The sequence below is a fragment of the Genypterus blacodes genome, unplaced genomic scaffold (assembly GCF_046128005.1).
Source record: "Genypterus blacodes isolate CSIRO-AG114 ecotype Tasmania unplaced genomic scaffold, CSIRO-AGI_Gbla_v1 ptg000044l_1, whole genome shotgun sequence".
NCBI lineage: Eukaryota > Metazoa > Chordata > Actinopteri > Ophidiiformes > Ophidiidae > Genypterus > Genypterus blacodes.
This window is the reverse complement of record NW_027466857.1, coordinates 8,196,058-8,214,087: the sequence shown is the minus strand read 5'-3', so window position 1 is coordinate 8,214,087 and position 18,030 is coordinate 8,196,058. Positions and strand designations below refer to the sequence as shown.

The 18,030-nt window shown below is 44.0% G+C and overlaps 2 protein-coding genes across 6 annotated transcripts in view; one reads left to right on the top strand and one right to left on the bottom strand.

The window, feature by feature from the left end:
• elf1 (E74-like ETS transcription factor 1) overlaps nt 1-6,024 on the top strand; it is a 32,071-nt gene extending 26,047 nt beyond the window's left edge. For 3 of the 4 annotated variants that reach the window (XM_076149034.1, XM_076149032.1, XM_076149035.1), the window contains exons 3-9: nt 988-1,180; nt 1,482-1,586; nt 1,724-1,885; nt 2,017-2,100; nt 2,802-2,994; nt 3,247-3,603; nt 4,236-6,024. In XM_076149034.1, the coding sequence (XP_076005149.1) occupies nt 988-1,180; nt 1,482-1,586; nt 1,724-1,885; nt 2,017-2,100; nt 2,802-2,994; nt 3,247-3,603; nt 4,236-5,025 (1,884 nt within the window). In that variant the 3' untranslated portion in view covers nt 5,026-6,024. The remainder of the gene's footprint in view (nt 1-987; nt 1,181-1,481; nt 1,587-1,723; nt 1,886-2,016; nt 2,101-2,801; nt 2,995-3,246; nt 3,604-4,235) is intronic. The other variant, XM_076149036.1, reaches the window with a different exon arrangement.
• A 6,184-nt stretch (nt 6,025-12,208) lies between these two features.
• tnmd (tenomodulin) overlaps nt 12,209-18,030 on the bottom strand; it is a 41,648-nt gene continuing 35,826 nt past the window's right edge. For both annotated transcript variants that reach the window (XM_076149211.1, XM_076149212.1), the window contains exon 7: nt 12,209-12,819. In XM_076149211.1, coding sequence (XP_076005326.1) covers nt 12,610-12,819 — 210 coding nt within the window. In that variant the 3' untranslated portion in view covers nt 12,209-12,609. The remainder of the gene's footprint in view (nt 12,820-18,030) is intronic.

Below are 18,030 nucleotides of genomic sequence, written 5' to 3'. Positions count from 1 at the left end.
TAAGATATTAAGTTAAAACAAAACATTTACTATGAAAAAACAGCTTAAAATAAAGGAAATTTGTCACATTCAGATTCTGGCTTTGGGGATGTTGGGTAACACAGCTCTCTGTTACCTGCCCGTCCTTTTGGTCCCATGATATTCTCGTATTGTTTTCATCTGCATTGCAGTAAACAAATGGAAAGCCGTTGCGCTACGCGATAGAAATCACAAACCACATGGATTTTAAGTCTTTTAGAGGAGCATATGACCCACTTAATCAAATGACTTACTGGGTCTCTGCCTCGTTCCCATTGACACGAACATGAGGGCACCATGAGTGTTCTTGACACCAGTCTGTGCTGGAGGAGCTCTGCCTCAGCTATTCTTGTGCTGTTCCCCTGTGGTTTGGCTCCTGGTGATTTCCTCTGATCCCATGCTCCCTCTTGCTTTGGGTTGTGCAATGCTGGAAATGAGGCGGCGAGCTCGGAATTCCCAGAGCACGTTACACGCGCGATGAAGGGGGTGCTCGACTGAAATTCATGATTGATCCATTAACATTCATTTGGGTTTATGTAATTTCTGAGCATAACATTTACCTCCCAGGAGAAGTAGGCCAAATCAAACAGCTGCTTCCCGTCTTCTTCAGAGTGTCCCTGTGGACAAATGCAACACCTCTGAAACAAGCTCTTGTCCATGCTGTGTGGCTCTACAATAGCCACAACACAAGAAGAGAGCTAATATGGTTATGTCATTACAATCATGTAACTTTCAGACATTTATATCACTTATGACAAGTTGTTATGAAATAAATGCAGTTTTTATTTTGAGGAATACATACCTTTTGACATATATTTACACACACACACACACACACACACACACACACACACACACACACACACACACACACACACACACACACACACACACACACATTTGTCAGTCTCCCAGACATGTTAAGTTTTTTTGTCCCAGAATCTTATTCCTTTGCTTGTGTGTCTTCAGTTCGTGTCTCTCTCTTTTCAGCTGGACGACCCCTCAGTATTCCCAGCCGTGATTGTGGAGCAGGTGCCTGCAGCCGATCTGATGCAGGTCTACTCAGGTCTGGAGTCTGACGAGGTGACCAATGGCATCATAGTGGACACCACTCTGCATGTCGTGGAGGAGCCCATCTTGGTGGGAGGGGTGGATCTCTCAGGTAGGAATGAAAAATCTGAATGTATTTGCCTGTTTGTCAATGTCATCATTCATTTTTATATTGTTAATGAAAGAAATGTGAATCTCATTATTTTACTATTTATTATATTACCATTTACTATTTTTTTACACTATCCTTGTCATTAACATTTTTTTGGTTTGTAGTTTTCAGACTTTTACCGTTTCTTGTGTGTGAAACTCGGCAAATGAAACTTGTGTGAGGAAGGAGGTCAATGAACAACCCAGAAAAACACGGCAGTAACCAAATATATTTACATACATGTTGATGACTTTGTTCCTAGAAACGACAGTCTCAGGCGCAGAGGACAGCATAGAAACCAACGAGGCTGCAGCAGCACTTCTTAATATGGAGTCTCCAAACAATATCTTGGATGAGAAGCGTATGCGTAAGTGATCTCATGCTGGTAATGTTCTGCTGATATGCTTTTAAGCATCCGGGATATTTTTAGTGCAAGACAAACATTGAGTCATGGAGGGTTTTCATGTCTTTAACTGTAGTTGTTTATCTCCTGGTTATGTGTAGTCCACACCTATAGCACTCTGCTGGAGTCCGACTTGACATACACCCCACTGAGGCCTGACCAGATAGACAATAGCGGCCTTGACATGTCAATGGATGAGGACACCTCATCCATGGACGAGCTTCCACAAAAGTGTCCCTTGAAACCCCAGAAAAAAACCAAAGGTAATCCTCTTGTCCTCTCCTGCAGGCATTGTTAGAACACTGCAATTATATCCTGTGCTAAAATTCCAGTCTGGTAGATAATTGGTGACTTTTCACGCATAAAATAGACTAAGCCTCAATTTCTGTCATAGTGCGAAAGCCGCGGGTGGTGCGACCCTGCTCACCTATCACCACCCCTAACCTGCCACTCAGGAAGAAGAGCAAAGAAGGCAAAGGTTAGTCTCACTAACTAGTCCTCTCCTCTGTAATGAGCCAATAAAAATCAAGGTCCCCCCTCCTCTTGTGTATGCTCTGTTTCCTGCTGTGGAGTGGGGGAACAGCAGTCCTCAACCCCCGCAGTCCAGCGGGGTTAAATCTTGGCGAGTTAATGGATGAGGGGATCTCGGAGTGCTGCGTTTCACTGGGAAAGAGAAGTGATTGCAGGCTGGAGGGCACATTGATGCACTTGCAACAGCAACCACAGTAGTGCTGCTCGACGTGAGCCCTCATTGCACAGTAAAGTGTGACACAAAGAGGAGGGGGGGATGGGGGAGTGGGGTGGAGACGGCAGGTTCAGCTGCACACATATACATCATCCTGTCACCATGTCTGGGATTCAAGTGACTACTGGGAGGGTTGCTGTTTTTAACCACTTCTGGCCAAAGCATCTCGCAAATTAGAGTAATCTACTTCCAAGCCTTGTATAATGAATTGCTTTCGTTAGCGCGCACACACACACACACACACACACGCACACGTAGAAACACACACTCAATTGACACAACATGAGTACAAGTGCTTTCTATTGTAATCCTACCTGGGTGAACCTGTCATTTTGCATTTTTAAAGTTGAACTCTGAAGCGCTAAATGAATTATAGATGCCTGATGGCCTCTTATGCATCTCACCTGACTTAATTATTCTCTTTCACATCACAGGCAACACCATCTATCTGTGGGAATTCCTTCTGGCTCTGCTGCAGGATAAAAACACCTGTCCCAAATACATCAAGTGGACGCAGCGGGAGAAAGGCATCTTCAAACTGGTGGACTCCAAGGCAGTGTCCAAGCTGTGGGGAAAACACAAGAACAAGCCCGACATGAACTATGAGACCATGGGCAGAGCTCTCAGGTAAGAGGAGCGTGCGTCCCCTGAGCACTGTGTCTCAAAGCTCTTTCCTCTGACAAATGAAAAACTAATTTCCCAAGGCGTCGTTGTCATGCATAGTGGCTGCCACCGAGCACTGAACCGTGCAGACATGATTCCATAGAAATGTTCGTAATAACACTCCAGAATGGCAATTTAACATCACACGAGGCTGTTCAGAGAGAATGATAACCTCTGTAATGTGTTAAACAGCATTTTATGGCCCATCTCCTCCAGGTACTACTACCAGAGAGGCATCCTGGCTAAAGTAGAGGGGCAGCGGCTAGTCTACCAGTTCAAGGAAATGCCGTCTGATCTGGTGGTGATTGAGGATGAAGACGCAGGCTCTGATGCCAATCCAGGCTACGGGAACCAGAGGTCCAGCAACGGGCGGTCCGTTGTCCGCGGGGGATCCAAAGGGAATGGGAAATCGCACGGTCAACACACAGGATCAGTGAAACAGATGAAGAAAGAGCCTGATGATGAATTCCTGTACCAGGAAGCCAACGGTGGAAACGAGCAGCTTTTCCAAGCTGTCCATGTGTTGCAAACCAGTCACTGCACAACTATTCCTGATCCGGCACAAGCCATGAGGTAGGAGCGTTTACACACAGGTTCACACTTTAATCAAAGGTTTTCTTTTATGTTGAGGGCAAAATTAAGGTTTAATTTGATTTGAATGTAGCACAGTGGGTTTTTGTGTTGTGAGATAAGATTAATCCTGATCAGAGGTCTCTCAATGTTACTAGACTACAAATTCAGATAGGAACACACACACACACACACACAAACATATACGCCCACAAAAAGTCACATCATACAAAAAACCACTCAACCTTGTCTCCAGCTGAAACTCTGTCATCTCGTTATTAATGTTAGATTTTTTTTGAAAGGTTTGTTGCTTGTTCAAACTGTGAGGCTTCAAAAACAGCTTTTATAGAAATGGAGGTAAACTGCTTGATGTGAGTGTTGACACACAGGTGGACTTTTTCTGGGGCATTTAGGAAAGAAGCTGAATAGAGTTTTTCCACAATGCAGATTGCTGTATTAATGAGGGCATTAGCGCTGCTCTTTAGGATCGTAGCTAAACTCTTTGTGCGGAATTGAATAGGGCTCCATTAAGGATTCATCTTTATCTTTATTCTCCAAGATACAAACTGGATATTGTGAATATAATGGCGCTGTAGCTTAGTGAATTATCTAATCAGCTCATTTTGTTTTTGAAGGACCATCAGTGCTCCTGCATCAGTTCCCATGGTCCTAACATCCCCCAGTTCCCTTCAGTCTTTGCCCCTCACCACTGTCTTGGCAAACGGGGACTCTGGCCACTCCCCCCCTCGGGTAATCCTCCATACTGTTCCCTCGACCACAGCAGGCGGTAAAGATGTGCTCACCATCCAGGCGGGCTGTTTAGCAGACGGTCTCCAGGATGGCCTTCCTCAGCAGCTTCTAGTCAACCTGGGCTCCACCACCACCTCCTCCTCTTGCTGCGCGTCCCCTCCAGGAGTGATCAGTTCCACAGCTTCAAGCCTCAACGGTCTCCCGCGCCTGGTCACCATTAACACGACCTGCGGGCAGACCATGGTGGCACAGCAGCCCGGCACGGTAATCGCCACGGTGCTCAAGTCTTGCGACCTCACCGGGCTGCAGGTCAAAGAAGAGATGCTGGACCCCACTTACTTCCATTCCATGGTGAATGGTGATCCATCACTGATAGCACATACCTTTGAGAGGGAAGAGATAGAGGTAGGAGAGGCCGAGCTGCAATATAGGACTGTGATCATTGGTACCAGTCAAAACCAAGGCCAGGGGTTTGGAAGTGGAACTATAATTAATGGACACTCCTCCCAGAGCAGCAGCCCAAGTGAGGGCCTGACCCCTGTGGAGGAGCTGGAGGTGCGTGGGGAGATGTCCCTGCAGCACGAGCAGGAAATCAAAGTCCTGCAGGATCTGCCGCTCTCCGTCCAGCTGCCTGCAAACTTTATCCAGATAAAGACGGAGCCCACAGAGGCTTAGGGGCTGCGGGATTTTAAGACCAAGACTTAAGGTTTCTTTTCCTTCCACAGAGCAAAGGATCTTGGTTGTTGCTCCTTCAGGTCGGTCAGTTTGGCCTCAGGATTCAATGTTTACTCACATATTTTGTGAACATGTGCCTAATATAAAAATCAAGGGGGTGTTTAGTATTTTTAAGATATCATAAGATTATCTTCTGTTCACCTGACCCCCAACACACACACACACACACACACACACATACGCAACACAGACATCCCCCTCTTGGAAAATAGCCATTAGTTAAACCAGGGAGGAGGTGTACCAAATGTGCCAGTTAAATTGCTAATTTTCTTACCTGTACATCTCACTGGACTGGTAGCAGTGTAAAAAGAGGCTTTGCTCCAAAAAGGATGATGCAACAAACCAAAAAATCGGAGGACTGAATGCCAAATGGTGCAATGACATCAGACTTGAGATTGACATTTGTGCTGTATGGTCCAGTGTCCTGTTCGTTTGGATGAGGGATGGATAAGCACATCATGGCGTCCAGTCAGAGTTAAATTGAAGAGTGCCTTAGAGGAGGAAGATGAAACTGCTCAAGACTCGTGCTTGGAAATGTCTGGGTAAAGCTGAAAATGGACTGGATGGTTTTTTTTCAGACCTTTCCTACAAGACCTTATTATTCATTTTCATGTAGACAAAAATATATGCATTCCCTTTCTATTACCCCTGGCCTTAAAATACTGTGTTACTATGGAAATGGGCATTTTTCTGTCCACCAAGGACAATCCGACGTTAAACCTGTTTGTATAGAGCTGCAGACCTGAGGCAGAGGAAGATAGGGAGGCAGGAATGGAGAGAATATGCAGGATAAAAGCGATCTTATCAATGTATGTCCAAGGTTTAAATCCTGTTTATATGAAATGAAATATATATATGGAAATATACATACATATAATATACAATTGAGATTCAATTTTAAGGCCACAATGAATTTATTTATTTTGTGAATTTCTAAATTCTGTATAAAAAGGCACATTTGTCTAATATTTACATGTGTAAACATGAGGGAAAATACAAATAATATGAAAGTAAATCCAGGAAGCTTATTTAGTTCTTTTCTTTGTTTTCTTTTTTTTGGACCAACATTCTTTTGTATAGCATTCCATGTAATCAGCTTTTGGTATTTTCACAGTTTTGGACTTTTAAGTGCTCAGTGCAGCATCGTTATTCCCCTGTTATATTCTCTTACATGCTATTGTAGATACATTCTGTTGTGTATGATTTTTAACTTCTACTGAATGTGCTTAGGTTCTTCCCTTTCTCAGCAGACATACCTCCACCCTTTTTTAACAGTCGAGCTGCGGGGGCTGTGCTTTCAGAAATATTATGGTCTGTGTTTCTTCATAAACCGTTCAGAAACTGTATCCACGGTGTCTTTGGTATCGCATGTCATATTTGTTTCCTTCTTTTCTTTTTTTTCCTCAGTGATAAAGGGTAAAATGATCTACCAGTGTAGCCTCCTCTCCTCTCCTCTCCTCTCCTCTCCTCTCCTCCTCCTCCTCCTCCCCCTTCTAAGTTGAGTCTTTCCCCTCCTTTATTTTCCATCCCACTTTGTTAAGGACCTCTCAGGCTAGATGTCCGATTGGCCCCTTTGGTCCTGCTGGAGCTGAAGCCATATTGATTGTGAGTGCTAGCGCGGCTAAATTGGTTGTATTTTCCCTTGGACTGTGGCTGCAGAGAGTGAGGACAGCCAGACAAACTGACCTCCACCTAAGGACAGGAGTTAAAAGGCTGCTTTACAAGCCCCGTAACAGCCAAAGGGCTCTGCATCTGCACACAAACACACACAAACACTGAATGTATATTCACATGCAATTATGCAACATTTCTGACAATCAACATTTACACTGGGTTACATTACTCTGCTGCATTGAAATCCAAAACTCAACATGGGGATCAAGCTGCCTGTGTTTTGCTTTGCAGAGGTTTATGTTGTATATATTCCTGTACCTGCCATACCCCCTCCTTCCTCCACCCTCCTCCTCCTCTTCCTCCTCCTCCTTAAAAGCACTGTTAACTGTGAGATGGTGAGGTATGTCCACTGCTTATTTCTGCCTTATGTTTTGTTATTTCATATTGTTTGGGGGTTGTGGATGTCCTCTGTTATGCTGAATATAGACTAGATTTTTAAAAAAAGAAGTCCATGTTCTAATTAAAGCAAAATCTTCCTCACTAAAGATCATCTGTTTGTTTTGCTGTCACAGAGGAGTGGAGGGAGTGCTGTTGAAACGTTGAGCTGCACTAAATCATAAATTAAAGAAGGTAACGGCGAAATTAGACAACAGCTTACAACTGGCTCCTTGGGTTATTCATCCAAGACTGAAACTGAAACAAACTGAAGCTTTAACCTTGAATATTTGAAGTCGTATTGCTGATGGGTCTGGGGGTTTTTTTGGGGGGAGGGAGGGGTGGTTTAACCACATGACATTTGATGAAGAGAAAAGCTGGGAAACTGGATTGGAGCCATTAGCCAGAGTCTGATCGGACTGTACTTAAGAGCCCTGCTCCTCCAGTGTGTCTGTGGGTGGATGAATATATTAACATGTGACATGCCCAGAGCTGAAGACTGCTGAGGTTGTCACAGTGGCTCCACGAATGAGGAGGTGTGTGTGTGTGTGTGTGTGTGTGTGTGTGTGTCGTGGTTGGCAGGTGAAGGGGTTATACTGGCCTGGATTGAGACCGTTGGCGAATGTGTTATGTTGAAGTGTGTGTGTGTGTGTGTGTGTGTGTGTTTCAGGATAGGGGGTGTTGGGAAAGCTGTCTGGCAGCAGGTCTTGTCTACTCTCCCTGCACCCACATACACAGCTGTGTGCCACACAGTCCAATCTTGCCATTGGGTTGGCACACACACGCACACACATACACACACACACACAAACACACACACACACACACACACAGTCCAGAAATGACACATTCACCACTTCAACTCCTTTCCTCCTCTTTGCAGATGGGAGAATTATTTTTGATTGAGTCTGAAATCATAACAGGAGCGGCACGTTCCGTTACAAACAGCCTTCTATTCCATCCAAATAGACACTTTTGCGTTGTTGTGCAGCGGTTCATCGATCGTCTGCCATATGGTAAGCGGAGACTGTTATGGATTACTAAAATAATGAAAGGCCACTAACAGTTGTTATGTCTGTGCTACGCCGTGGTTAGTGAGTCAGAGACCCCTGAAGATGGAGTGAGAGCCGGGCCCTGAGAGACGAGGACTATTTCTGTGTCGCCTGCAGCCACTGACACAGCGCGAGTGTTTACTGCTGTGCCATGCTGCCTCTCACAGTGGGAGCAGTTGAAGGATGACGGCTGACATTATTGTGCCTCCAGCCTGTAGCAGGAAGGAAGCAGGGAGAGATTATTTAACCATCAGGTCACCAGACTGACTGGAACATTTCAGAGAAAGGGACCTCGTGGCAGCAGTTTCATGCCTATTGTAGCTAAGCAGTGTGTACATGACAACCCACATTTGAGGTTGCGACCGTGCCACGATAAAAAACAATTTTTGTTCACAGAAGCAACTTTATAGGCTTTTAATGCCAGGCTGAAAGAAATGAGGAATACATGCAGAAAAACGAGGTCTGGCTTGTGAGAGACGGCATCTGGAAGCAGCAGTACACGTCTCACCCCACATGATGGCACTGGTAATACATGTGTGCTTATCAGTGACCGAGCTGCAGTCATGGCATGGACGGATCTGTTCCTTCAGGTCACTAATCTAAATACAGACACTCCTCACGCGTTGGTCTCTCACTGTCGTCCGGCCCAGAATAGGAACTCGTCGACCTTAAACCAACAGGCAGCATCTGACATTAAAAACAATCAAGTGGAAGTTAAGTTTCCTTCCTTTTTTGATAAGTAACCAAATGAGAATTGACTTGTGAGCGGACTTGATCGTAGCTATTCCTCAGGCCAAGGTTGGTACAAATGCTTTGAACGTGTCTCAACCTAGCAGACACACTGTATCTGTTTTTTTTTAAATCTTCTCTTCATCAAAGCAGTGACAAACACACTCTGGAGGGACGTGTGTGTGTGTGTGTGTGAGTGAGTGAGTGAGTGTGATCTTAGTGTTTCAAATGCATGAGAAAACTGTGGCGGGCACCATTTGAAATTAGATTTTCATATGTGCTTATCCTTTCATTCTGTTTAAGGAGCGCTTCACTGTCACGGCCTCACAGATCTGCTTCATATCTATGGTAATGTCGGCCCACTGCGATGAAAATCTTAATTAAACCTCGTAAGCTAACAAACATGATGAACTATGATTGTTGGGCACACACATAATCTACAGTAGATTGTGGATTTTTTTTTTAGTTTTTAGAACATTTGGTTTAGAAAGTAGTTTTTTTTGGCAACATGAACTGCTAATAAGATTTTTGATGGATTTTGAGCATCACCTGCCACAGTTTGCGTGTGTGTGTGGGGGACACACAAACGAATGCACTTGTGGAGGCTGAACAGCAGCGGAAAGTTAGATTTGATAAACAACACAAATATTACCCAGTTTTTAAGAGTCAACACAGGTCACTGTTGCTGTCAGTTCGTCAGACGTCGCTCTCGTCGTAATGAAGGTGGAATTAAAAACCAATGAATGGGCTCAATGAATCGACTCTCCCAACGACGGCAGGGTGGACTTGTTTGCTTCTTGCTCCGGCTACGTCAGTCACTTAACTTCGTCTGATTGCATGAACCGTTTGATTTATTGAGCCGCTTATTGTTTAATTGTCACATTTGATGCACGTACTTCAATGTGCTCCTCTTGATTACGTCTGCCAAAGCGCTTTTCTGTCCCCCCTGTGCCGCTCTGGCGTTTACAGATGATATTTGAGAGATGGTGGCTGTTTTGCTGCTTTTGTGCTTGTTAAATTGAGGCTCATTACGTGCTGGTTAGGGACTTTGAGATGATGCTTTGCTGTCCATTGTGCACACACAGCCAGAGGGGGCTGTGTTCATTTAGTGTGGGTGATTTTTGGTGAGTTGAAATTGTTGATCTTGTACTTACAATGGATAAATGTGCTGCTTTTTTCAGAGATTAGATCCTTCAATTTATTTGGTCCACCATGGATACGCATTTACACACTGTCAATCATCTTTATTAGCCATTAGATATGTGGTAACCCAACATATCTAGTAAAAACAGCAGAAGCAAATCATTGGGCTTATACCATGTCAGCCTCTGCTGATGGTCATTAGTTCCCCACTGGGTTGTATTTGCCTGGGCACCGGTGAGCCTGTAGACCCAAATCACAACTACCAATGCAAACACACCTTTCTTCTACCACCACTTCTACTGACTGAGATTCGTGGTAGGTGTTGGTTCTCTACGTTGTGGGATCATCTTCCTCTCTCTCTCAGGGTCAAACATATCGATCCTCATTTTTGTTATCATGCCTGCCGTCCACCACATCTCTAACAGAATGCTTGTTGCTCTTGTTCCGCTGTGTCCATTTCACTGGAAGACTGATCACTATCATCAGCCAATCACATGTGACACCATTTATTGTTTTTAAATGAACTCAGACTATGGAGACAAAATGAGGTTTCCACTTGGGGTTTTCTGCAAGATTGAGAAAAATGCTAGAAATGAGACTTCATCCTGTTTCTACATTCTAAAGGGAAGCACTGAACCCAAACAAGTCACCGATTCAACGCACATTTGCATTTCTACAATCAAAGATCAGAAGTATTAGTGTTTTCATTAAAGCCAATTTCTAGTCTTCAGTTCAGTTCAGTTGTTCCTGCAGATTCCCTGAATGCGTTTGTATGTGCACACAAAGAAACACACACACTGAAGCATCGGGAGCATTGAGTGATCAGCTTGTTGGTTCCACGATATTACCACCAACGCCACATGTTTGTCTAACAAGTTTAATACTGGATTCCTCGTCCCTATTGACTTCGAGGATCTGTGGCGAGCCGGCTGTAATATTTGTGTCAGTCTTTCAAGTCAGGTTGAGTTGTCCCATTCAAAGCGGCTCTCTGGGCTTTCAATGGCAATTTACTCTCACGACTACACAAAAGAGTCCTTAGAGTCCTGGGAGACCTTGCAAGATCGACTTGAGCAATACAAAAATAACACGATTTCCAGGCCGTGTGAGCGCGCACGCCACACAAACAAACAGCGGCCCGGCTGTATCAGTTTTAATAAACACTTGAGTATTTGATGCGATATGGGAGAAGTAGCAAGAAATGAATTATATAAACCCTGACTTAAAGAACTTTTCACAACTGCCTGAAGTGCTTTGCAGTATACTTGTCAGTTTATTTGAAATATGTTTGCAATTATTGCATTTGCTAACTCATGCCACTATTTTTTACTTGACATGTTGCTTTGGGCCATTGACTTCATTGATTTAAAAATAAACAATGCGATTAAGGCCTGAACTCGTCTTAAGTGCATTTCCATAAACCAAATTTTTGTTTTGCACCGTTTTACGCCAAAACCACTTTACTACCAAATGATATTGATTCAGACGACATTATCATCATATTGAACCAACAGTCAGTGTTTGACATCGGTCAAATACCTGTTTTATTGCTTTAATCTATGTATCTTTATATGCTTCTCATTTACCCAAGAGAGTTTAGTGATAAAGTAGAAACAAAATGAGCTTAAATGTCTATTAATTTGATGCAGAATGTTTTTTTTGTAATGAGCAGTGGGACTAATGAATATGATAGAGATTTGTCTATTAGATGGATTGGATGAGTCAGAAACTACAATAGCACACAAACGCACCGGGGAATTACGTTTATTTCAAGACAGTTGTATTGTTTCATTTGATTGGACAACTGAGATTAATGAAATGAAATTATAATTGGAAGAATCAGAGAGAGAGATTGAAATGTATGGAAGGCTACAAAGCAAACTGCGACACCACAACACAACGTCTTTCAACTCTTTTGTCTTTGTGTTTCGCTTTTGGAATTACACAAATCAAATAAAAAATACCCATGAGGAGATTTGCGCCTTGTGGTTTTGATTTTGATAACACAGCAGCTATTGCATTTATTATTACGGTTACTTGCAGAGAGTTATTAGTTTGAGCTCAGCAAAGGTGCGAGCAACATTAAAAGCACTTTGCAGAAGTGAAAACAATGCAGAATATCATAACTACAACAACTACATCAAACAGGGCAATTGAGGGTTTGTGCACCTTTTAATTATGGCCAAAGCATGAATAGCAAAAAACCGAAAAAAGAATGTAACAAGAGCATAGATGTTTTGATACACAACAGTATAGAATGACTCAACATTTAAAGCTATCAAGTAAAGAGAAAAGAGGAATGATAACATTAAGCTGCATCCACTGCATTGGATCAAATATGCAACAACACAATCAGCTGTAAACAATCAGAAATATTTCCAGAAATAATAAGAACGCACCAAATTAGGTTTAAACAAGCTTATACTTAGTGGGCTCACTTTCAGATTAGATAATAATTGTGTGCAATGGACTGCTTCGGTCTCACAAGTGGTGTGGAGCATTGATCAGAGCAGAATCACACTCACACTGACGTTTCCAGATGGGCAAAATCTCCTCAGATCCTCCCCAGCATGCGGGCGATCCACCAGTTGCAAGGCATCACAATCTGACAGATCACCCGGCCTCCTTGGTAGTAGTATGGCCACGGGTTGAAGCCACCCAGGGGCTCGTAGTAGCGCTGGCAGTAGCGCTCGCCTTGACGACAGTACTGGCAGCAATAGCCCATTTCATCCAGACGATTATCCAGTTCAATTCCGACGTCTCTCTGCAAAGGACACAGGATTGGGATCATAATCGCACACATGACAAATGCCATCTCCCCCAAGGCAAGGGCAGAGGATGAGGGATTTGATGGTGTGAATTGATGAGCCTGCTATGGCTGTGGGTTAGTAGGATATATGTAAAAACCTAAACAGGAGCAAAAAGATCACAATTGATGTGAAAATGTGGTGGCAAAGTTGTGCCGTGCTTGATGACTGTGACAAAGAGATCAAGATAGCAGGGAAAGTAGGCCGCCTTGATTTAAGCTCCAGGAGCATAAAACATGATATAATACCTCTGACCTTTCTATTATGCTCGAGGAAGCAGTGCTCCTTTCCTGCACCGCGCTCCATCTCTGATCCCAGCCTTCTCCACCTCTCTTCCAGGGCTATCTTCAATCAAAGGGACGCCAACGTCGGTAGTTACCGGTGTAATTACACTATTTCTTTCATCTCCGACCTCTTAACTCCCCCGACCGCAGCCCACACTCGGCACCAAAATGGCTTACCCTCCTCCAATAGAGCATTCAAATTAGAGCTCCCCATGTCTTGGCGCCCTCCTCCTGACCTTGACTTTAAGTGCATGGCACATTCCTAAAGCAATTAGCAGAGTAATGATCGTCTAACAAGGATTCTTTCATTTGCTCTCACTGGCTGCCTCTGAATTTATAGAGGGGCCAAATGAAACCCAAACGAAAGGTAAATTGGGTAGAATTAATGGCCCTTGGAATTTTTCCATTGTGCCGGTTGGTTCATGCCCTCATAGACTCGTGGGACTGAGTGTCATGCCTTTGATCAAGAGCAACTCCAAATGGGGTTCAGAGAAGTGCCACTTAACCCTCGGTGTGGGTTGAAGCAGCGACTGCTCTCGCTATGCATTTGACCACATTTCAATCTCTTTTTGGTAAATGAATCCTCTGAGACAGTCCGCTGCCACAGACCTACCTGGACCTCCCGTTCCGTTGGAACACCGGCCTGATTCTTACAATGACCGAGTCACTTAAAAAAGCACAGCCTACCGTTGGGAGAGAAGAATGTGTGGGAATCGTTTAAGGGGACGGCACCCATAGGTCCCTTCAGTCCTCCACTACATTAAGCATGGAAATTAGGGGTTTCATTGCATCTAATCTTTACAGTCAGGGTAGTCTGTCTCTCTCACACACACACACACACACACATACACACACACACACACACACACACACACACACACACACACACACACACACACACACACACACACACAATGATTTGTAGATGTTTTATTTGTCCAATTTATTCTGCTCTTTCCAGTAGTGAGGAGCAGACTATAATCACTTCAAAAAGCATGAATCAGAAAAATAAGAGTCTGCTCTTAACATTGATAAATTACACGCTGGTGAGACATACTTGAAACACATAGAGACGGTGTGAGATGTGATACAGTATTAAGAAAATGTGGGATTGATTCATTGTTCCAGGCAAGTTTCAGGTCATCAGCTTCAAGGCAACAATCTGTTATGGAAAGCAGCACGAAAGCCGCCAACGGACCGGCGATAATCGTATCTGTTCCTGGCAGATCAAGCTGTGATGTTAGGAAATCCTGAGCTCTGGCTTAGAAAATGAAGAAGATATTTTTATTCAAATGAGGTTGTGTTTGTCAAAGCAAACAGCCATATAGGTGCCATTGTACCTTAAAGACAATTAATCAGAGCTATCCTTTTAAGACGGAGGCTACATATTAATCACTGCGGCTTTGAGTTCCCGTCTCTAGTGGGCTGCTGCAGTGATCAGAATGGTTCACCTTGGGAAATCTGAGGCAGTCACTCACAAACAAGCAGCATTAATGAAGAGTAAAAGCCATTACCCTCTTGCTGCATCTGTGCACGTATGCACATTCAAATACACTCACACACACACACACACACACACACACACACACATACGGACACTTCTGTGCATAATGTGAAGCACTGGATATGAATGAGTCTGCAGAGTAGAAAACTGTGTCAGACATTCAATAAGATGTAATGAATCAAAGCACGCTTCCTTTAAATTCCACACTTGTTGATGTTATTTCACACACACTGATCACTGCTTTTCATGAGCTTGAAGCACATGCCTGGGTATGTTATTAAATCTCATAGCCAAGCTCATCACTTTCATTCTGGGATCAAAACACCAGAGATAACATTTCTGTTTCATGCCCTGCTTTGTATTCAAAGGGGTTTTCATGTTGACACATAGGACAGTGCTGCGTATGAAATGCTTTGTCGCTTGTGCAGGAACTATGTCCTGATCTCAGATTTCATCTCACTGTGCTCCAAAGAGAAGTAGAATGACAATGGAATTCTAACAAAATGAATACGCCGATAGTAATACACTTCAGGACACACTGCTGGCTTTCCTAAGTGATAAGGAGCTTTGGCGTCAGTGCAACTGCCTGCACAGACAGAAATTACACTCACAGGTTTGAATTGCATCATCTTCTGCTGCTCGTATTCATGACGGCTGACCCCAAACTTCAATCTTGTGCTCTGTGAGGATGGAGCGCAGGTCCCATTGCCACGCAGCTTTAACCCGCAAAACAAAAGCTCGGACACACATAGACCCGCGCGCTGGGCACAAACATGTTAACGTGTCTGTGCGTGAGCCCGTGCAACATCGAGGTCATTTCATCTCAGAAGCCCATCCTCGCCGTGGGGGTCAAGGACAGTGGCCGCGTCCCCTCAGCTCTGTCAGTTGGTAGTTATTCAGTTTCAAATTTCCAGGGCCACCGCTGCTACACAATGCGCTCAGACGTGGCAGCCATGGCAAAAGGTCAACTTCATATATCTACCATCCTGTCACAAGGACTCAAAGGATTATTCAGCTTTACAAACGTATGCCGCCGAGAGACGCCGCACGGAAATTCTGCCTTATGAAACGCAGATGAGGTGAGTGCACATGTGAAAGAGGCAGATAAAAAGAGGTCAGCAGCTCGGGAAATAGTGTGAGTAACAGACTGTGTGTGTCTGTGTGTGTTTAGATGTATCTGGGTATGTTTTTGAATGTGTGCGCATTTTCATGAATTGTGGCTCCGCAGGAAAGGAAAAAAAAAAAGATTTGGATAACGCATTTGGCTTCCCACTGGCATGAACGGGAGTTCAGACTCCCAATTACAGGCTGCTGCCTTCCCTCTGCTTGGTCACAAAGGCCTTTGTTATCACTGGACCCACAAAAAGCGGCAGGATGCAGAGCTGGAATGGATTGCAGCCGTATGATTTACTCAGCTGACACAGGCAGAACATTTTAAAAGGGGAACTGAGGTTTTCATCCCCTGGTATGTTTTAATTGCATGGTGGCTGCATCTCGCCGCCACTGAAGATGAGGATGAAGACCAGGGAAGCGGGGGAAAATTGAGGACTTGAGCAGGAGGTGTTCCTGGGATGGGCCTGATAAATGTTAATATTATAGGACGTCTCATTTCTCTGCATGTCTCTCACAGTTTCTTACAGCTCTGAGGAGGAGACGGAGCCGAGCTCATTATCCTCGAATTTAGCTTTAGTGGCTATTCAGCTGTGAGTGCTGAATGAGGCCGTGTGTATGTGTATGAATGTGTGTGTGTGTGTGTGTGTGTGGGGAGGGGGGGGGTTGTATGTGTGTGCATGACATTTTCACATAGGCAAGGCTGTAGCGTTGGTTTTAACGCTGGTTTTACTTTTTTCTTTAGGTCAGACGGCCAATTGGACGCGTTCACTTATGGTCTTGATAATTTTTCTGCCATACAGCTTCATTCTGTAAAACATTAAAAATGGATGGATTTATTAACTACTATCGATTTTTGTGGCCTGAATTTAAACTCCTCCCTCCCTCCCTCCTGCTCTGCTTGTGAGTTTTCCTGCGTGTGTGTGTGTCTGTGCAGGTGTGTCTGCTGGTTGTTCCTGCTTCCTCGCTCATTAACCAATCAGTCTCTTTATCCAATTACCTGCTACACACACCTGATCCTCATCCCCTCAGCAGTCCTCCCACGGTACATTTCCAGCCATTCCCTGGTGTGTTTTCGCCAGATTCTCTTATGTGAGTTGTATTGCAACTTGAGTTTCCGGTGCGCTGATGTGATTCTGTTGTGAGGTCCCAGTGATCGTGTTTTCTATTGCTCCTGGACTTATGACTCCTCACAGACTCTCACCTCCGATGGATTTTCTCTTTTGTTGTTCGCCTCCTGGATTATTGGCCCGTTTACCTGATTTCTTGTTTCTGAAACAAGCCTTCAGTGCAGAACGCGTTTAATTGTTACATTATTCATCTCACTCCCCCTGACCTCATTTTGCTGGCTTTGGAATCGTCTTGACTCGTCCTCATCCTAAATTCTGGAGCATTTTGCCTCATTCTCATCTCCAATAACAAAGCTGGTTTGAAAAAAATGACATGTTTGAGCAGTGGACACATTGCAGCCACAGCTTAAATATACAATCAACTGAGTGATGTTAGTTCAATCCAACAAAGTCATTCTAATTCTGGGATGTTTTCTTTTTTTTTTTTTAATTGTGTGTAATTGCCAAACGGATTCCACTTACAGAGGCTTCAGCAGCTGTGATGCACAGCGCAGCCTGACTGAGTTGCCAGTGTGTATCCAGCATAACTTTGCTCTCACTTGCCATCAAAAGTGTGCGTGTGTGTGTGTGTGTGGTGTCTTCGTGTTCTCACATCCCTGTGGGCTTTGTATGTGTAACCGCTGGTCTCTCCTGTATGTTATGCCGGCATAATATTTGTAATGTACTGTAATTCATTGCATGATCTTCCTGGGAGTGAAGGGTAATTAATCAGCACTGCGTGGTTTACATGTGCTGCGCCTAAATAAGGCACTTGGATTATCCATTCGTTTTATATGCTTTGATAATTAAAACATTTATAAAAGTAGCTCATCTGTTCAGTGACCTTGAGAGCGCTCCTCTTGTACACTGCTTTCTACTGCCTCAGAAAAAAAGTGAAAAAAGGCACTAATGGGCGCTGTAGGCAGAAGTTGCTGCCTTTCAAGGGCTGGATATTCCTCTCAATTAACGGAGAGACATTAAGGGAGTTTTCAATGAACTGGCCTTACTTAAACAGATATATAGAGCAATTGCTATGCCCTCTGGTGCACAAAGTCAGTTTTAACATCAATTAGTGAGCGATTTATATGCAGAAAGAGTCTCGGCACAGCCAGAGCCGGAGTGAATGTACTGTATTTTATGGCGTGGTCCCCGGTATACAGA